The sequence below is a fragment of the Lycium barbarum genome, chromosome 9 (genome assembly GCF_019175385.1).
Source record: "Lycium barbarum isolate Lr01 chromosome 9, ASM1917538v2, whole genome shotgun sequence".
Lineage (NCBI taxonomy): Eukaryota > Viridiplantae > Streptophyta > Magnoliopsida > Solanales > Solanaceae > Lycium > Lycium barbarum.
Genome location: NC_083345.1, coordinates 32,249,422 through 32,271,627, shown reverse-complemented (window position 1 = coordinate 32,271,627; position 22,206 = coordinate 32,249,422). Strand labels below are relative to the sequence as shown.

At 37.5% G+C, this 22,206-nt stretch overlaps 1 protein-coding gene and 1 pseudogene across 1 annotated transcript; both read left to right on the top strand.

Moving 5' to 3' along the window:
• The first annotated feature begins 4,951 nt into the window (after positions 1-4,951).
• On the top strand, positions 4,952-8,467 carry LOC132610472 (histone-lysine N-methyltransferase, H3 lysine-9 specific SUVH5-like; annotated as a pseudogene).
• Positions 8,468-10,584: 2,117 nt separating this feature from the next.
• LOC132611837 (uncharacterized) lies at positions 10,585-14,234 on the top strand. Its single transcript, XM_060326204.1, has 2 exons — positions 10,585-10,956; positions 14,094-14,234. Exons 1-2 carry the CDS (start codon positions 10,585-10,587, stop codon positions 14,232-14,234), a joined length of 513 nt encoding a protein of 170 aa, XP_060182187.1.
• Positions 14,235-22,206: the final 7,972 nt, after the last annotated feature.

The window sequence follows — 22,206 nt, the reverse complement described above, 5'->3', positions numbered from 1 at the left end:
AACATCAACAAAATTGCAAGCCTTTTTTTTTTCGAAACAACAAGGAGAAGAAGAACAAAAACAGCACCAAAAACCATAATTTCACAACCACAACCACTATTTACAAACTCACAAACCCTAACAAGTGCAACAAATACACGAAACTACAACAAAACAAACAACATTCAAGAAAAACCCATGCTCTTCTTCATCTTCTCTAACCAAAATCATCATTTTCACACTCTGATTTCAAAACCCTAACTTTTGAACCAAGTGAAAAACAAAAGTTTACCTGAGAATGAATAGAGAAGCAACAGCAATGGAGAGAGAGAGAGAGAAATGAGCAGCAGTAGCAGCAATGGAGAGAGAGGAACGAGCACCAACAATGGCGGTCGCCGGTTTTTTGCAGCAGCAATGGAGAGAGACAGAGACGAGGGAACTGGGAACTGCTTTTTTAAAAAAAAAAAAATGAACAAGTAGTTGGGGTCGTGGGGGGAAGTGGGTTGGAAGGAGTTTTTGTATAATGTGTGTGGGTTGGAAGAAGTTTTTGTATAATGTGTGTGGGTTGGAAGAAGTTTTTGTATAATGTGTATGGGCTTTTGTGTATTTTGTAAAAGATTATAAGTTTTAAAAATTATAATTCAATCCCAATTTTAGTTAATCACATTTTTAAGACAAGTTTGACCTTGGCTGGTCAATCTTGTCACCATTTCTAATTATGAGACTTTTTTGTCACCATAAGTTAAATCTTCCACCAAACATGATATAAAATAATACCACATCTAATACCATGACTATTTTAGTTAAGACCTCCTACCGAACGGGCTCTCAAATTCTGGACTTCAGTTGTTAGGGAACGGTTCATGGAATGAAGCAGCAACTCATTTTATTCAGATATTTCATCTCCTTCAAGTCCATGGCCACAAACATAGTTCATGCCCACAAACTCTTAACAACTTTTTTTTTTCTTGATTTTCCTTCAAATCTCAATCTTCTAATTCAATCAGTAATCATCTTTAATTTGTACGCTTCTTCACCTGAAATCCAACAAAACAAGTTAGCTTAGGCTATTAAAAGAGACATGAATAAGTTGGTGATTCACCAATTTATTTTAGCACAAAATGTACCCTACGTTTGGGCTATGGTTCAGGAATGAATATAGCCAAAACTCCTTTATTTAGGAATGCTTAATGTCACACCATCAACGAGTTTTAGATCCATTAAAATACCGCAGGTCAAGAAAATAAATTACTTCCAATATAAAAAGGTATGTAAGGTAGTGAAAAACTTCATAAATTTGGGGAGGCCTCATAGAAGCATAACCGGAAATAGGTTTTAGCATATTAGTACTATATATAATATTATAGAAGAGGAAAAAGATTAGTTGCAGCTGATATTTGCATAAAATCAGTGCTCACGTATGAACTTTTATCATTTAACCATTAGGTGTTATATATTCTTGCTTTAGTTTGCAACTCTTAACAAAATTGTTTGGCTTGGTGTAAATCAAACAAGCATAAGTATAGATATCAGAGAAAACTTAGCTTGCTAAACGTCTAATATCAGTTTCTTTCGAAAAGTACCTTTTTTAAAATGTGTTTCAAAAAACACTTTTGGACATCAATTAATGTTTGACTAAGTTTTTTTTTTTAAAAAAAACCTTTTTATTTGTTTTATTACATAGGGGTAGGGGAAGGGGGTTACAATTTGGAGATTCGAACCTTCACCAATAAGTTGAAAGTTCAGGTAGTCAATCAACTGAACTACTAATAGCCTGTTTGGCCAAGCTTATTTTTCCCCTCAAAAGTACTTATTTTTTCAATATGTGCTTATTTTAAAAAAAGTGAGGTGTTTGGCCAAGCTTTTGGGAAAAAATAAGTGCTTTAGGAGAATAGCAGAAACAGTTTTTCAGAAGCTAAAAAAAACTTTTGCCCAAAAGTACTTTTTAGAAAAATACACTGAGAAGCACTTTTTAAAAGCTTGGTCAAACACTAATTGCTGCTCAAAAGTACTTTTTAAATTAATTGGTCAAACACAAACTGCTTTTAGCTAAAAGTACTTTTGAAAAAAATATTTTTTTTAAAATAAGTTATTTTTAGAAGCTTGGTCAAATAGGCTATAAATCCCTACTTGACTAATAGCCTGTTCGGTCAAGCTTCTAAAATCAGCTTACTTTAAAAAATACTTTTCAAAAAAGCACTTTTAGTGAAAAGCAGTTTGTGTTTGGCCAATTAATTAAAAAAACACTTTTGAGCAGTCATTAGTGTGTGGCCAAACTTTTAAAAAGTGCTTCTATTTATATTTTTCTCAAAAGTACTTTTCAAAAAAGTTCTTTTGGGCAAAAGCTGTTTTTTTAGCTTCTGAAAACCTATTTCTGCTACTCCTCAAAAGCACTTATTTTCTCCCAAAAGCTTGGCCAAACACCTCACTTTTTTTCAAATAAGCACTTATTAAAAAAATAAGTACTTTTGGGAGAAAATAAGTTTGGCCAAACAGGCTATAAGCTTTTAAAAGTGCTTATACGTGTAATTTTTTTCTCAAAAATGTTTTTCAAAAAAAAGTATTTTTGGAGAAAAATAGCTTCTCCACTCTACAAAAGCACTTATTTTTCTCCAAAAGAATTGACCAAACACCTCACTTTTTTAAAATAAGCACATTTAGACTCTCAAAAGTTTGACCAAACACCTCACTTTTTCAAAACAAACACTTTATCCTATCAAAAGTTTGACCAAACATGCTAAAAATTAGTGATGTTATGCTTATTGTACTTGTGATCCTTGCGGAACCCATGATTTATAGCCTATTTGGCTAAGCTTATTTTTCCCCCAAAAGTACTTATTTTTTCAATAAGTGCTTATTTGAAAAAAAGTGAAGTACTTCTGAGGAGTAGCAGAAGCAGTTTTTCAGAAGCTAAAAAAAAATAACTTTTACCCAAAACCACTTTTTTGAAAAGTACTTTTAAGAAAAATACACGTGGAAACACTTTTAAATGCTTGACCAAACACTAATTGCTGCTCAAAAATGTTTTTTAAATTAATTGGCCAAACACAAACTGTTTGTCATCAAAAGTACTTTTTAAAATAAGTTAATTTTAGAAGCTTAGCCAAACTGACTATTAATAGGGAAACGATTTTGCGAATCCTAATCCAAAAAGGAAAATAGAAGAGTAAAAGAGCAATAGGTAAGTGGAAACGAAAACTACGACTTCAGAGTTTTACCTAATTAGGGTTGGTAATTATGACAACTTTGTATATGACTTACCGTGTCTACTATGGAAACTTGTTGATATAAAGAAACCCAATTTGAATAGGAATCAAATTAAACGCATACCTTATTTTACGTTCACTTTTTATTATTTATATAAATAGGAGTTTGGTATTTGGCGAACCCTTGTTCATCCTCTAATATTTTTGGGCCATGGCAACCTTTTCTGTTGTGGGGTTTTTGGTTTTAAAAAGCGCTTTGATATTATGAAGCTAACACTTGAAATCATACTTGAAGTAAGTTGTTTCTTTTCTTGGTGTTTTTAAATTCATTTGTTTAATCTCCCTGACGTAATTTTCCTTTCTTTGCGGAGCCAATTTTTTTTGTTTATGGGTTTTGAATTGCAAATTTTTTGCTTTTTGAATATGTGGATAAGTTATTTGTACATATTAAAAAAATTAATACAAATATAGGATTCGACCTGTAACCATAGTGTTGGTTTCACCCTTGGGTGAGGCGCTTGAGAAACGCCATGATGCACACGGACTTGTAACCACAATGTTACTTAAAACATATATATATATATTAATGGTTAAACCAATAACCTAAATCGATAATTGGGTTAATGATTCGGGTTATTGGTTTAACTATTGGGGTATCGGTTCAATCTCATTTAGCCCTAATGTGAGTTTCTTTACTCCTCTTATAGCCTGTTTGGCCAAGCTTTTGAGAAGTCAAAAGTGCTTATTTTAGAGAGAGAAAATATACTTATTGGGCTGTGTTCCTATCTATTAATTGGATTATATGAGTTTTTTCAGTACTTCCATGTTGGGATTAGTTACTAGTTCAAATTTGATACAAATTTATATTTTTGGGAATTGGTTGGGCCGTGTTCCTGTCTATTAAAAGGTTTTGGTTTACACGACCTGTTGCTACAAATGCTGGATTTTGGTTTATTATTAGGAATTTTAGGTTTTTATTGGATAACAATTTAGGGATTTATTCGAAATATTCAATAACTTGATTTATAATAATGAGGTCAATTTTTTATTTGTTACTTCATGCGTTGTTCTCTTATTTGTCGGTGCAGTTGCTAAATCCACCAAATTCCCCCTTCATGTATGGTTACCTGATGCCATCAAGGGGCCTACTCCTATTTCGGCTCTTATACATGCTGGTAGCGGCGGAAATTTTTCTTGTAGCTCAGCCTCTTCCACTTTTCAGAGTTATATCTTACATAATGTATCTGATCTCGGTTATAAGAATAATAACAGTATTAATAGGAGCTACTTAAGCTCTTGCTCAAAAAGACATTAAGAGAGGTTTAGCCTATTCCACAATGTCTCAATTGGGTTATATGATATTAGCTCTAGGTATGGGGTCTTATGTTGGGATTAGTTATAAACAGAGGCGGACCCAGGATTTTAAGACGGCGGGGGCACCATTATCTTAACATACACAACAACAAAAATTTTAATGACGACTGAGGGATAATACCGTGTCGGACCGGTCACTAATAGCGTAGTAGTGGCGAAAATACAAGTATATAGGCGGAAAAAATTTATGTTAGAGCCGAGATTTGATCTCGGGTGGTGACCAGTAAGCACTCAGGGGCTCTCCTACCAATTGAACTACTTTTTGCAATTATGTTTGAGGAGTCCTTTTAAAATATATTATAATTTTTCAAGGTGTATATATATAGGGTTTTTTTTAAGTTGGGGGGGGGGGCACGTGTCCCCCCACCCAACACGTTGGGTCCGCCCCTGGTTATAAAAGCTTAGCCAAATACTAGTTGCTGCTCAATAGCACTTTTGAGAAAAATATATTTAGAAACACTTTTTAAAAACTTAGTCAAACATTAATTGCTCCTCAAAAGTACTTTTAAATTAATTGACCAAACACAAACTGATTCTCGCCAAAAGTGCTTAAAAATGCTTCTTTTGAAAAACACTTTTTCAAAAAACATTTTTCAAAATAAGCTGATTTTAGAAGTTTGGCCAAACAAGCTATAAGTATCTGCTTCTGTCTTCAATTTTTTGTTTCTTTTTGTTTTTTCCTTTGCTGTAGTTTTTTTTTTTGTTTGATTCGAACATGCGTAATGCCTTGTCCTGTTAGGTGATAGTCATGTAATGTATTTGTTTTAGAGTTAATGGTCAAAAACACACCCGAACTATCACTTTTTTGGGAGTTTGACAACCCAACTATAAGTTGTTCTTTTTTCCAACTATACCATGTATGTATTAAAAAATACACCTCGAAACTGATTAGGTCAACTATCAATTGTTCCTTTTTCCTACCTGAAGTATCAATATGGGTGTTTTAATACATTGATTGTGATAGTTTAGGTAGGAAAAAGAAAAGTAGAGTAGTTGACGGTTGGGATGTGAAACTCGAAAAAAAATGATAGTTCAGATGTGTTTTTGACCATTATGTCTTTGTTTTATCGTAAAATTGTTCGCTATTATACAATCAGTAAAACTGGGTTATAGGAGTGTTCTAAATTGTGACTTGTTTTATAAATTATAGATGTCTGTGTTAGCGGAAACAAGTCCCTCAAAGATGCTAGGGAAGAGACTACCTGAGAGCGTTGATACTAAATCTCCCTCCACATTTAAGCGCCTAAAAGTTGATACTACCCGGTCCTTTCCTGAAAATTGTGGTCCATTTTTTCGTCAAAAGAGTGGAAGCAGAATTCCAATCTACCCGGAATTCCCATCCACTACCAAGCATGTAAAAGTCGATTCAACGAGGAATTTTCCTGAGAAATGTGGTCCTTGTGTTCCTCAAAGAAGAATGGAAGTGGTACTCAATGCTCCGTTGATGCTGAGATCAAAAGTTGTTCTGAAGTTGCTATGAATGTGATTGAGTCAGCTGAGCCTGTAAGTGTTTTTGTGCGTACTGAAGGGGAAGCGGAGGAAAAAAATATGCTAATTGATTTTCCATCAATCCCCAGGCAGGCTAAAAAGGATGATTTGGTTGCAACTGGTGTGCCTCCAGAAGATGTTGGTAATTCAAGTATTGTGAAAACCTCATGTCAACCTACTAATGGAAATCAAAAAAAGAATCTTATGCAGGATGAATCTACTCAACAACATAGATGTGATTGGTCTATTAAAGGTGGGCCAGTTGAAAATGGACCAGAATTGCCCGCTATTGTTGCACAAGAAAATCTAATTGAAGGTCGAAATGAACCTAGTAAGGAAACAAGCAAGAGTGATCATCATGAAAACATTTCTGATGATGAATCCAGGAGTGCGGTAGATGATGATGAAATTTGCATCTTATCCCCCTTCGAGTGGAACTCACTAAATTTTAGTCTCAAGTCCCGAAGTGCCAGTAAGAAAGATGGCAAGGATGAGATAATGCAGGCAGAAGCAAGTAGGTGTCCAGAATCCCTTGGCAAGTGCATGATTAATACTGAAGATGCAGTCGATTTCGAGCCAAATTGGGATCAATGTGAATCTGTCGTCATGAAGAAGCAAATAGATACCGGAGTTTCTCAAGAAGATTCAAGGAATTCTGCAGTTATGTGTGATGTTTCTAATCATGGATTGTTAACTGAATATGAACATACTCAGAAAGTGAAAGAAGTTAGAGAGACTCTGAAACTTTTTGATGACCTATATACTAAACTTTTGCGAGAAGATAAAGCAGAGAAACATGAAGGACAATCTAAAAGAAGTATCCATATAGAGGCAGCAATGAGTTTGAAAAATCAGAAAAAGTGGGTAAATTGTGAGTGGACCTTTGGACATGTTCCTGGAGTTAAAATTGGGGATCAATTCCAGTTCAGGGCAGAACTTGTTATGATCGGACTACATCACCAATTTATTAAGGGTATCGATTATGAGAATATTAACGGAAAAGATGTTGCAACAAGCATTGTTGATTCTGGTCGGTACGAGAACGAGACCATATCTTCTCAAACATTCATTTATGTAGGTCAAGGTGGGAATCCAAAAGTTTATATTAATGCAAGAATGGAAGATCAGAAGCTTGAAAAGGGTAATCTTGCCTTGAAGAATTCCATGGAGTTGGGATACCCGGTGAGGGTTATTTGTAGCCAAAAAAGAATGAATGGTGAAAAGAGTGATATAAGATACCTTCACGATGGGCTCTACACTGTGACTAAGTGTTGGCAAGAAAAAGGTCCAACTGGAAAGTACGTTTTCAAGTTTGAACTGAAAAGATATCTTGACCAACCAAAACTTACTCATGAGCTAGTGTCACGGCCCGCAAATTTAGGCAAGGTAAATCATTTTCGTGCAAATGTTAACAAGGCAAGAAAATCAATTAAGGAGGTTGTGCGGTCAGAGTTTGTTGTGGACTATGATGTCTCACAAGGAAAGGAGAAGTTACCGATCCCTGTTGTCAATGCAATAGATGATGAGAGACCCCCACCATTCACTTACATTACCAGCATGCAGTATCCAGATTGATTTTATATCTCTAGGCCTCAAGGTTGCAGTTGCACAAGTGGATGCTCGGATTCTAAGCAATGTTGTTGTACTTCTAGGAACGGGGGTGAGATCCATTCAACAAAAGAGGCTCTATTATTAGAGCAAAGCCTCTTGTTCATGAGTGTGGTCCATCTTGCAAATGTCCTCCCTCTTGCAAAAATAGAGTTAGTCAACATGGTCCTCGGTACCATTTGGAGGTTTTCAAGACCTAATCAAGAGGATGGGGTTTGAGGTCACGAGATTATATCTCATCTGGAAGTTTTATATGTGAATATGTTGGGGAGTTGCTTAATGAAAAGGAAGCCGAAAATAGAACAGATCATGATGAGTACTTGTTTGATCTTGGCAACTATGATGAAGAATTCCCCAAAAGGAATGCTGCGTGCAATAAGAAATTCAAAGTTGAGTCAAATTCTGTTAAGAGGAAGGATGAAGATGGCTTTACCCTTGATGCCGCAAAATATGGGAATGTTGGAAGATTTATCAACCATAGCTGCTCACCGAACCTTTATGCTCAAAATATCATGTATGACCATGGCGATAGGAGAGTACCTCACGTAATGTTTTTCGCTTCCGAGAGTATTGCTCCTTTAAAGGAGCTTACTTATCACTATAACTACCAGATTGACCGTGTTTATGATAAAAATGGCAATCTGAAGAGGAAGAATTGTAGATGTGGCTCTCGTAAGTGTGAGGGGAGAATGTACTAAAGAACTAGTCATGTAAGACTATTCTTCTTGACGTGATATTTGAAGTATAATTATTATAATATTTGTACACTTAATCATGTCATTTCAACTTTTTGATCCCTTGTTATTCCTTTTATGTTTAATTGTGCAAACTTTCATCTCTTGTAACTTGCAGTTTGGTTAATTTCCTACCTTTTTTTTACTTTTGTTTGGTCTTGAAATGCTATAGTAGTATAACTTAGATGGTTGTATAACCACATGAGGGAGTTAACACTTATTTGACCTCTTAGTTTTAGACCTGCTGAAATAAGGCTTACTTTACGCCTCATTTGTTTTTATTAAGATTAAGACCTCTGAATCTTAATACATATGAACATTAAGATGTTCATTAAGATTTAGATGTTTGAAACTGAATACACTAATGATCTACTCATGTAACACTATTCCTCTTCACGGGGTATTTGAAGGATGATTTTCTAATCTGTGTGCACTGCACTTTCTAATCTGTGTGCACTGCACTTATCACTACGTTCCAACTTTTTGGTCCCTTGTTATTCCATTTATGTGTAGTTGTGCAAACTTTGATCTCTTTGTTTGCATTATACTTAATTTCCTTCCTTTTGTGACTTTTATTTGGTCTTTGATGCTATAGTAGAGTAACTTAGATGGTTGTATGACCATATGAGGGAGTTAACACTTATTCTTCCTCTTAGTTTTAGACTTGCTGAAATAAGTGTTACCACCCTTGACCAAAATCCTTAAAAGAAACATTTATCTAAACTGCAAATGTTTATTCTCCTATCAAGTGGTGAAGTTGTACATGATTGCAACATTGCACACTCTATCGCTATTGCAATTCACAGGTAAAATTCTTCATTGGATCAATACGACATGATTGTTCTGTTAATTATTTTTTTACTGATTCTCTTCAGTTTCTGTCATGTATGCTGAATGGTTGTGTGGATCAATTGAGTGATTTGTTTAATCTTCCGGTAGTCTAATTTGATTTCATTGGTTTCTACAGCTTGAAATTTCGGACTACTTGTCAGAGGATAAATTCTTTGTGCACTTAGTAGCAAAGAATACCAGCTTGTCACATGGTTGTATTAGAGAACTGAAATATTTTCATGCACTAATGGCAATGAATTCATCTAGTTCGGCTTTCAAGGAGTTCGGCTTAGCTCTTGGTGTTGATTATTGAACTCAATTGTTCTCTGTCACTAGATTTTTGGCGAACTGTACTTTGTAAGTTTGGACAACTTTTACTTTATTTCAGATTTTCAGTACTAGAACGTTTTTACCTATCTTTAGATTTATAGATAGTGAATGTGCTGCAATATTTAGGCTTGGTTGAGGTTGATAAGTTTGTATTCTTTTAATTGCAAGTATCCAAAGTTAAAAATATATTCTTGTTAAGGAAATTGACGGGAATTTTCATCCTCAAGAAAGTGTTTGATTATTAAAAAAGATTGAATGAGATCAAGAAAATGGTGTTGAAGAATGTGTTCTTTCAATAAATTGGAAAAAAACTGAAAGAAGAAAAAGATAAGTAATTTCACATGAAACCCATATACAAACTCACATCAATTTGGTTAAAGAAGAAAGTGAGAAAGATAGAAGAATAACTGAGGAATATAAAGGAAACAGCTGGAACATCATACCCAATGTAATCCCATTAGTGGGGTCTGGGGAGGGTGATGCATATGAAACCTTGCTCCTACCTTGACTGTTTTCGATAGACCTTCGGCTCATGTGGACGAGGTTGCATGTGGTATCCCGCACATAGAGGAGATTTCGATGGCCACATCGGGGTGATATCTAGGGGCTATGATGATATGCATGGAGCTTCGGGATTGGAGATAGGAACTAGGGAGGAACGTTGCTTTTGGATTTCACAAAATCAATTGACTTGGTGATAGCAAACTCCAGTTTCTAGAAGCGAGACGAGCACTTGGTCACCTTCCAGAGTTTGGTGGCCAAGACCAAATTGATTGCCTACTCTCCAGAAAATGTGATAGAGGCATATACATGGATTGCAAGGTTATTATCATGGGCGATAATCTCATGACCCAACACAAGCTCTTGGTTATGAAAATAGAGATTAATAGGAAGAGGAGAAAGAGGGTTGTGTATGGTCAACCTAAGATTAAGTGGGGAACATTGACTAAGGACAAAGCTCATGAGTTGGGTGAGAAATTGCGGGAAATAGAGCTTGGAGGAGTAGCAGTGACGTGAGTAGTATGTGGACCACGATGGCGGTAAACATTAGGGGAACAACTAGCGAGGTGTTAGGGGTTCTGAAGGGCTACTCTGGCGAACACAAAGGGAACTGGTGGTGTAACGGAGATGTCTGGGATAAAGTGAAAGCCAAGAAAGTGGCGTATACAAAGCTAGTGGAGAGAATAGACGAGAAGGAGAAGAGTACATATAGAGAGCAATCTAAGAAGGCTAGGAAGGAGGCGAAGTTAGCAGTTACGATGGCTAAGACTACATCGTTTGGATGTTCGTATGAAGAACTTAGGGGAAACGATGGGGACAAGAAGCTATATAGGCTATCTAAGGTGAGGGAAAAGAAGCCCTGTGACCTGGAGCAAGTAAAGTGTATCAAAGACGAGGATGAAAAGGTATTGGAAAAGATGCACATGTTAGGCGAATATTGTAGATATACTTTCAAACTCTTGAATGAAGAAGGAGACAGGAGCATCGTGTTGGGTGATTTGGAGCACTCCGAGAGTCGTCGAAATTTTGGATATTGTAGGCGCATAAGATTGGGGAGGTGGAGGGGGTTATGCGTAAAATTAGCAGGGGAAGAGTGACTGCGCCTGATGAAATACTGCTGGAATTTTGAAAGCATACAGGCAGTGCAGGCTTGGAGTGAAAGAATACTGGCAACGCAGGCTTGGAGTGACTTAATCGGTTTTTTGATGTCATATTTAGGACGTCGAAGATTCCCAAAGAATGAAGGTGGAGTGTGATCATCCCGTTGTATAAGAGCCAGGAAAATATCCAAAATTGTAACGACTTATCAAGCTATTGAGTCATACATGAAAGTTTGGGAGAGAGTGGTGGAAGTGAGGATGAGAAGAATTCGTCTATTTCTAAGAACCAGCTCGAACTCATGCAGGGCTGATCGACCACATAAGCCATTCACCTAGTGAGGAGGCTGATGGAACAGTATAGGGAGAGGAAGAGGGACTTGCATATGGTGTTCGTTGACCTAGAAAAGGCATACGATAAAGTCCTGAAGGAATTTATATAGATATGTCTAGAATCTAGGTGTGTTCCTATAACATACGTTAGAGTTATTAAGGATATGTATTATGAAGCCAAGACTTGGGTGAGGACAATGGGTGCTACTTTCCAGTAGTGATGGGTCTGCATCAGGGATTCGCTCTTAGCGGTTTCTTTTTGCATTGGCGGTGGACACACTGACACGGGACATTTAGGTGGGGTGGGGGGGGGGGGGGGAGGGGGGTTTGCCATGGTGCATGTTATTTGCTGATGACATAGTACTGATTAGGGGTGTACAAAATTGACAAACCGCACCAAACCAATAATCAGAATTAAACCGAGAAAAAAATTGGACTAGTGGTTTGACTTTGTTTGGTGTTGGAAAAAAAAAACCCCGACCATAATTGGTTTGTCTGGTTTAGCTAAAAACAATCAAACCGAACCAAACCAACCCGACATTACATGAATACAAATTTTTAATTTATTTTATACATAAAACATTTGCTTATAATGTAATTTATAAATGTTTCTTAAGTTTTTTCATAGTTTTTGTCTTTTAACATATTATTTCAAGCTTGGATTTAAAATTTTGAATGTTGCAATAACTTTTATAGACCATAGATGTTGGTAACTCAAATAAAGTCCAAATCAATACTAATGCTTATAACAAAAGTAATTCAATCCTAACACTAGGAATGACAATAATGTTGGATATCTATTCTTTACTTTTGCATTGTTAGTTTAGATAATAAAAATACATAACTTTTTTTTTCATTGTCATGTAATTAATACTCATTAGCCGTACTTAGTATTTTTAGATGCAGATCATTTTCATTATGCTTTATTAATTAGCAATATTTATTTTATGCTATTTCATTATATTTTTTGTTGAATATTTCATTACGATGTCATCACTCATTTCACATTTTTGTTATTTTCATAACAAACGCCTTAAGTGTTTCGTTGTGTCTTATTAGGACTAAATAAATATTTGAAGTAAAAGTTATATTTTGTATGAAGATTTTTTCGGAAAAAAAAAAACTCGAAAAACCTGAAAAAGCCCAAAGTTGAAAAACCCGACTTTTATTGGTTTGGTTTATTGATTTAAAAACCCAACATAATTGATTTGGTTTGGTATTTGAGAAACCCGAACCAACCCAGTCCATGTAGACCCCTATTACTGATTGGCGAGACGCTGAGCGATGTTAACGTGAAGCTAGAGGTTTGGAGACAAACCCTGGAGTATGAAGGTTTCAAGTTGAGCAGGACTAAGATAGAGTACTTGGAGTGCATGTTCAATGACGCGATTCATGAAGCAGACGATCACGTGCGGCTTGATACTCAAGTCATCCCCAAGAGAGAAAGTTTCAAGTACGTAGGGTCAGTTATCCAAGGCAATGAGAAGATTGACAATGAATGTCACACATCGTATTGGAGCAGGATGGATGAAATAGAGGCTCTCTTCTAGCGTTTTGTGATAAGAATGTGCCTTTAAGACTTAAAGGCAAGCCTCATCTCTGTTTTCATTAGGTCGGTCGACGATGCTGCTGAGTACACGTTGTTTCCCGTACCCACGCTACTTGATGCGCCCTATTTGTGTGAAGATTCTCTTTTCAATACTAGTGGACCTCGAGATGACTCGGCTGCTCATTGAGGAGACTGTTCCGGAGAGTTCGGGGTAAGCTACATGATAATCCGTAGCATCGAATTTTCCCTCTATCATTTACTTCATGTCCTTTTATTTCAGATAGTGTATTAAGTACCATTTCAGACTTGTATTCGTATCTTAGAAGTTCTTGTACTAGTGACACCAGATTCAAGGATGGTTGTACCTTTATTTTTGAATTTTATGCTATTAAGGATATTTAAGACCTGTAATTTACTTGTATGATATTTCTGCATGTTTTAATCTATTTTATTCCTATATTTGGGCTACGAATGGCTTACTACCTTGTTGGGAGTTAGTGCCTTCACGACTTATGAAATTGGGTCGTGACAACATTTTCCATTCCTTTTTGTTGCATTATTTATACAAATGTATTGTTGTGCATTTAAAATTTAAATTTATTGTTATGCCAATCTGGTATGCTAGAAAAAGATATGATAAGGTTTTTGGTTATATAAGATAAAGCCTCTAATCTCATATAGAGATTCATATTCAAGTTTTTTTTTTCTCAATTCAAAAAAAAAAAAAAAGTTATCAGCCTTTTTTTTCAAATAACAGGTCATCTAGTATTTGTATAATCTTCTTCTTGACAGAAAGCTCGATCAATAGGACATGATTTAAAACCCTTGAGACCTTCTCTCTCCTGGAGACGTGAAACCCTCACCGGAGATAGGATTTTTTGGGCCATTCATGGCCTCTCCGGGCAATGGGTAGCCTCCCACTGAGGTTGTCCCTCCTAACCCACCCTTAAATAATTTGAAACATACAATTCCCATGCAATTTAAAGCATCCAGTTCCCATGCAATGATTAATAATTGCGAAACTACTGCTAATCCACCACTTGATTATTCGAAACTGCTACAGCCAGCAGCTCTTAACGTTAACAGCAGTGGCATCTCGACCACTGCCAATATTTCTAGCAGTGGCGAAGTGGTTCCACCAATTCCTTTAAAACCCATCGTTTATGTGCATGGGGAACCAACAATTCAATATTCTATGGAATAAATTAATCATATGATCATTCAAGAGGATTTACAATTTGCAGTTATTGGTAAGTTTACGTACGGCGTGCCCGATATGCAATTTCTACGTACTAATCTTGCTAGGCAGTGTGAACTAAAATCAGAAGCTACAATCGGTTTGCTGTGTAATAGACACATTTTAATTCGGTGTAAGTTGTTTGAAGATTACGTAACTCTCATGTCGAAACCTGTGTTTTGGATTAAGGAATCACAATGGTACTACCCAATGCGAACACTTAAATGGGACCCATGGTTTGATCCGGAGAAAGAGACGAGCATTGCAATTGCATGGATTTCCTTTCCAACTTTAGCACCAAATTATTTTGGTCAATCTCAATTGCTTTCAATGGCTGCAGCAGTAGGTACACCTCTAACTTTAGATTTGGCTACTAAAAATAAGACACGACCAAGTTGTGCTCATGTCAAGGTGGAGGTTGATTTATTGAAGGAGCATCCTAAGCGAGTGGCTATTCAAGCTGTTAATAGTGCTACTGGAGAAGTTAAAACCAAGTGGGTGAGGATACAATATGATTTCACGCCGAAGTATTGTAAAGAGTGCTGCCTGCAAGGTCACGACGAAGAAACATGTTGGAAAATTCACCCAGAATTGTTTCCTGAAAAGGAAATTCAACAAAGAGGAGAGGGTGAGAAGAAGGAAGTGCAGGTTCATATTGCAGAGGATAAAGGCAAACGGGCGGTTGTTACAAATAAGGTGCAGGAACTAGGTACAAGCAGAAATAGTAGAAGGCAACCACAATTTAAGCAAGCAAAATATAGAAATAAGAACCATGTGATTAAGGTGTTGGAGAGTGGGAAAGTGGTTGGCAATGTGAAGGACTTATACAAATGGCAACCTAACAAAGGTAAGCAACAGCAGAATATTAATGGAAACAAGCAGTTGAATCTGGCCTTGCCAGCACTTGAAGAAAAAGGTCCACAGAATGTAGGAAAATAGCTCGGCACTATTCAAGTTGCCAATAAATTTGATGCTTTAGATGGTGTTGAAGAGGAGCTAGAGGAAGGATCTGTTGATGACGACAAGCAGCTGATGGTAGCAGCAGTTCTCAATTCTGCTATTAATACTTCAGTTGTGGAAGTTGCAGAGATTGGAAATAGTACTGGGAAACAGGTCAATACAGTGGTGCCTTCCTCTGATGTGGTGGCATTAATTGATGATGGGAATAAGGGAGTGGAGAAGCCCCTTAATGTTGATGCACCTGTTTATACTCTAGGCAAAAGGCGGAATTCACCAATTCAAACTAAGCAATGGGTACAAAGTGTTTTTACTAAATATGCAGATCCTTTAGTTACTATGAACAAAGAATCTTCTGATATTCCATCACATAGTTATGTTCCTGGTGTGGAAAGAAAACTTTGAAGTGAACAAATTGAAGAGAATAATGAAGAAAAGGAAAGTCAACGAGATAGAACAGTTAGTGAGGAAAACTCTATTTCACTAAGGTCTGCACAACAGGTTCATACAATGTTTGACAAGGTAATAGATGAAAAGGAAATACAGCAAACAACACTCAGGCAGTTGCTAAGCATGGTGGTATGAGGCATGCTGCAGAAGAGAAAATAAAAAATGCCGATACTCAGGTTCAGGAAGATAATGCATGTAGTGGAGAGGTGGATAACTTCCCAGCCAAAAAAGCCAATGATTTTCTTGAACAACAGGCAGTTAGTGCAAATCCTAATGCACTCAAAGTACATGAGAGTCAACAGGGGACTCCAATAGCTAGATGTCACATATAGAGCAAGCAAACAGTTGCTCTAGTGCCACGAAACAAAGGCAGTGGGAATAAATTGGAGAGTGGCTCAAAGCTGGTGCAGTCGCTTGGAAAGGAAAAGCATAGTGATAAGGTGCATGGTGACAAGGTACAAATTTCAGATAGCAGGCAGGAGTATAGCCTGGATGGGAATGATATTGATGAATCTCAAGATCAGACTGTTGGTGTAGAATCTGGAATTCAAGCAGACTCTGGTGCTAAGGATCTGGTAGAACAAAAAGCTCCAAATAATGTTGTAGATTTGCAAGTAGCAATTCCAGATAGGGAACAGACTAGAATTGATATGGATGAAGAATTGACTGCTCAGAATTTTTTAAATGCTGCAAGAGAGAGTGATATTTCCCCTAGACAGATAGTAAAAGGGCCTGGGAAAGCAAAGAGGAAAGTTGCAAAAGATAGTGCACCTCATGTTTCAGGGGTGACAACGAGGAGGACAAATTCTAAATCCCATATGTAGTAATGAATGCACTAATATGGAATATTAGATCAGTGAATACAAAAAAGGCTTTTAACAATGCATACAAAACACAAATTCTTTCTTATAGGTTTGATGGAGCCATTTCAACAAGCCTATAAGATGGAAAGTTACAGAAGAAGGTTGGGGCTTAAGACTGCTATTTGCAATATTTCTGGCAAAATTTGGGCCTTTGTTGATGAAGAATATGAAGTAACAGTCTTGATGGACACTGTTCAGCAGCTTACACTGAAGTTATTCAACGGGGATATAGAAAGGGAGATGGTTGTCACCTTGGTCTATGCTAAGTGTGATAGAATTGAAAGAATTGAACTTTGGGATTCCCTGTATAACCTTGCTTCTGATATGACAATTCCATGGTTAGTTAGGGGTGACTTTAATGTCATCACTGATGAAGAGAAGAAGTATGGTGTCCTACCGGTGTCTCTGAATGAAGTTGAAGATTTCAGGCATTGTATTCAAACTTGTAATCTTACTGATTTGGGGTATAAGGGAAGTGTCTTTACATGGTGGAATGGGAGAGGAGCAGATGACTGTGTATTCAAAAGGTTGGATAGGTGCTTGGGTAATTTTGAGTTTCAGCAGTTGTTTCCAGGATTGGAAATCACTCATTTGATCAAGCTTGGCTCAGATCATTCTCCTTTGTTGCTAGAATGCAAGCAACATGTCCAACAGTTTAAGAAATCTTTCAAATTTTTGGACCAAGCATGTTACTTTCCTTGATGTTGTAAAGGAAAACTGGACAACAGATGTGATTGCTAATTCCTTTATGACATTCAATGTGAAGTTGAAAAAATTGAAGAAAGTTTTATCAGTTTGGAGTAAAGCTACTTATGGTGATATATTTAAGCATATAACCAATTTGGAAGAAGTTATTAAGGCTCATGAAGCACTGTTTGAAGCTTATCCTTTCTTTGCCAATAGGGAAAAACTTATGAAGGTGCAGACTGAACTTACAAGGGTACTGCATTTGGAAGAAGAGTTCTGGAAACAGAAAGCAGGCATGAGCTGGTTTCAAGATGGTGATAAGAACTCAAAATTTTTCCATGCACATGTAAATGGCAGAAGGAAGACGTTGCAGCTAAAGAGAATTCAAAATAATGCAGGTCAATGGATTGATAATGAGCAGGATATGGCAGATGAGGCAATTAGATATTTCCAGGCACAATTTCATGAAACTGTGGTTCCTACACGGTTTGATATCCTGAAACATGTTCCATCCATGATTAGTAACGAGCAGAATGAAGAACTCGTGGAAGTTCCTACGAAAGAAGAGGTGAAACAGGCTGTTTTTGGTTTAAATAGTACAAGTGCAGGTGGTCCTGATCGTTTTGCAGGCCTGTTCTTCCAAACATGCTGGGATATTGTTGGAGATGATATTTTCAACATGGTTTGGGACTTCTTCAGAGGTTTTGAACTGCCTAGGTACATTACTCATACTAATCTTGTGTTGTTGCCAAAGAAGAAAGATATCCAGACTTTTAGTGACATGAGGCCTATCAGTCTGAGTAACTTTGTGAATAAGGGGTTTTCCAGAGTGGTACATGAGAGGATGGTGCATTTGTTACCAGATTGGATATCACAAAATCAAGCAGGATTTGTGAGGGGTAGAAGTATTGTGGAGAAAATTTTATTGACACAAGAAATAATCACTGATATCAGGCTCAGAACAAACAAAGGTAAAAAGAATGCCAATGCTATTGTTCCTAATGTTGTGATGAAGCTGGATATGACAAAGGCCTATGACAGGCTGTCATGGATTTTTCTTACAAACGTTCTGAGGAAAATGGGATTTTGTGAACAGTTTATAAGCCTGATTTATGAAATTGTTGGAAATAACTGGTATTCGGTACTTATTAATGGCCAACCTCATGGTTTCTTTCATTCTACTAGGGGCGTCAAGCAAGGTGATCCTTTGTCTCCTACTTTGTTCATAGTATTATCAAGGGGTTTGAATGCTTTGCATAACAATTTGTGGTTCACGGATTTGGTTTGCCTAAATGGAGCCCAAAAATTAACCACCTTGCGTATGCAGATGATACTATCATATTTTCTTCATCATGTGAGATTTCATTGGGATTGATCATGAATGTTTTGACTGAATATGAACAAGCATCTGGGCAGTTGATCAACAAGGCCAAAAGTTCAGTTTATTTGCATGATAGGGTTGATGAGGAGATATTTCAGCAGGTAGAAAGGGTTACTGGCATTGCAAGGAAGGAATTTCTGTGATATATCTTGGCTATCCCATTTATTATGCAAGGTCCAAGATGTCTTTCTATTCAGAGCTTATAGCAAAGGTGAGAAACAGATTGCAAGGGTGGAAAGGGAAGTTATTGTCATTTGGTGGAAGGGCAATTCTGTTGAAACATGTATTACTTTCAAGATTTCGTTCTTAATGTGGAGGGTGTGGCACTTTAAAGTGCCTTTGGATGATGTTATTAGAAGTTGGGGATATCACATGCCTTCTATGTGCATGTGTTGTGCTAATCCCAAAGAAGAAACTGAAATGGAGACAAGCATAGGGACAAGGTGTCAATTAGTAGAGTCATTTATCAGGCCTCAACTAATATTCAACAATTTGTGAGATTGAGGAAGCCAGGTATCAAAATTGTCCCTCACAGGTGGCCTGAAATTCTGAGAATCCTGGAAAATTATGTTCCAAAGTTGCAGGTGACTAAGGTGTGGTGGAAATTGCATTTTGAAGGTTGCTTGAAATGTAACACGGATGGTGCTACTAGGGGCAACCCTGGTAGAAGTTCATATGCATTTTGTGTAAGGGATGTTACTGGTAACTTGGTTTATGCAAAAGCTAAAGAAATGGAGGACAGTACTAACACTGAATCTGAGGCTATGGCACTTCTTGAAGCTGCAAGATACTGTCTTTCTCAACATGTGTATTCTTTCATATTAGAGACTGATTCACTTTTATTGAAAAACATTTTGGAGAGGCAGTGGAAACCCCCTTGGAATATAGCCTTTGTTGTAGAGGAGATTTTGGAGATTATTGATAATGCTGATGTCCAGGTGTTGCATATCATGAGAGAGGGCAATCAATTAGCTGATCACTTGGCTAATTATGCCATCGATCATGGGGAGGTGATTGCGATTTCCTTTATAGATCTGGATCCAATGGGAAAAAAGATTCTCCATAGTGACAAGTTGCAGTGTCCTTATTTGAGAATTAGAACTCAAAAGAGATATTGATGAATGCTGGAGTGCTTATTGACAGGATATCAGTGTGTGGTTTGCCCATTATACTGATAATTTGACAATAAGTAGGAGGAGGGTGAAATTCATTAGTATTTCTTAATGAGGGGCAAAATGGGAAATATGATTTTTCAGGTCGGAAAATCTGGTAGGATGATGGATAATGATGTTTACAATCATTTAAATTATGTTGTATGGAGAACCTAATGGTTTGGAATAGCAAAACTGGTTTTTTCATGATCAGAGGAAAAATGGGAAATATGGTTTTCTGGTTAGAAACACTTGATGGGAAGATACAGATTGCTGGAGCCATTATTTATAACTGTTTTGGGTGGAGAGCTTGGATTCTAGGTATATGGGAGGTTGTGGGGTTGGAATTGGTTGTTGGCAGTGTAAGCAGCAGCTCACTCTTTGCAGCTAATTTGGTGCAACTAGAATTTAGAGTTGCACGCATAAGGGGTGGTTCTGGTGTACACAATCTGCAGATCATGACTGATAGTATTTGCTGGATATTGTGCTTACTCTAGCATAATTTTTGGTGGATGAGGGCAATTGGTCAGATGAAGAAACTAGCACAGATGAATTCTGATGCATTGAAGTTACAATCAGGGGGGAATTCTAGTTTGGTTTCTCTGGTGCAATGCTGGTCTACAATAGATAGGGAATGCTACAGTTGGGACTTTATGAACAAAAGGCTGTTGATGGTGCTTTCTGCTCAGATGAATTATGGCACCTGATGTTAGTTCCTCAGTTGAGTGTACAACTGGTTACAAGAAGGAACTACAAGAAAGGGGCCTATTTGTCACTGATTTTCAGGTGGAAATTTGGTTTCCTAAGGTATGGGAGTTACAATAGGGCAGCATCAGTAGTTTTTTCTACTGCTGGTCTTTTTTTCAGATATGCATCAGATGAGCAGCTTGGTACTGTCATTGCAGCCTTTTTGGTTGCTGTTGGTGCACAAGGTGCTTTGCTGTTGGTGTACATAAATGCAGAATTTAGCTGCTGCTGTGCACCAGGAGGGGAACATATAAAAAAAAAAAAAAAAAAAAAAAAAAGGAGACTCTGCAGAGAAGGTGGAGGTGTTGCTGGTTTGCAGCAAGGAATCATTACCAGAAGTCATGGATGAATAAGGATTTTTCCTTGATTACTAAAGCACAACACTGTTGTTTACAAGGATAGTAGCAAATGTGCAGCAGCTAAATGTGTTGGAGGAACAACTGTTGAGTATCAAACACTAGCAATGCAGCATGTCTGTATCATGGTGGGGTGCTAAGAAGAATCACATGCAATTTGGTCTGGATAGAGGCTGGTTGTGTGAAGTAATACAAAGAAAAGTGGGGACAGTTTGTACAAGTCTGGTGGATCAAAGGCTGCTGGTGGTATGCAGAGAAGGTTGGAGGTTTACTACTGCAGTTTGTTGAAGGTTACTGCATCATAGCATTGCCTCGGTCAACATCAGAGGAACAGCATGGAAAGGCTTCTGGTGACAAGAATAGGGCCTGTTTGCAGCATGAAAGGCAGACTTGGTTTGGTTGCTGTTGGTGCACAAGGTGCTGCTGGTGTGCACCAGGAGGGGAACACACACACACACACACAAAAAAAAAATGTGCAGAGAAGGCTGGAGGTGGTTGTTGGCATGAACAACTTAAAGTGGCCAGGATGATGCTGGGCCATAACACTGCTGTGTACAGCAGCCAGGAAACACACAGATGTGCAGCTGAAGGATTATAGCTAAAAATAACAGGAAGTGAGAGATGCATCAGCTGCTGGTTGCTGCACACACAGGCTGATGCTTCTTTAGTTCCTCAGCTGAAGTGTACAACTGGAGGAAATTACAATGAGGAACTAACAACTATGGGAGTTACAATAGGGCAGTAGCAGTATTTCTTCTACTGCCTCCTTCAGATATGCATTACAGGAGCTTTGCAGCATTGGTTTGATGGTTGTGCACAAGGTGCTTTGCTGTTGGTGTGCATAAATGCAGCATATTTGCTGCTGCTGTGCACCAGGAGGAGAAAAAAAAATAAGGAGGAGAATCTGCAGAGAAGGTTGGAGGTGTTCATGGAGGAACAAGGATTTTGTCTTGGAGATAAAATACAGATTTAAAGGAATAGTGTGGAGGGAAGTTGTTGGCAAGTTTCAAACACCAGCAAAGCTCAGGCCTGGTGTTTCCAGTATGTACAGCACTTTTGTTTGCTGCTGTTTAACATGGAGACACAAGGGTGGTGAGGTGGGGAGAAAGGGATCACTGCCATCATGTTCACTGTTCAAGGAGTGAACATGATGGTACTTTATTTTCTCACACTGTTTTCTGTTTTGCAGGTACCTTGGCAAGGAGAGTGCAGGCTTAACATGGACTCACAACAACAAAAGGAGGACACGAAAGCTGCAAGATGGCTGCATTATACATACAACAACTGAAGGGAACCAATGCAACTAGAATTGAGCAAGTGGCAGCTTAGCTGGTCTGGTGCTAGGAT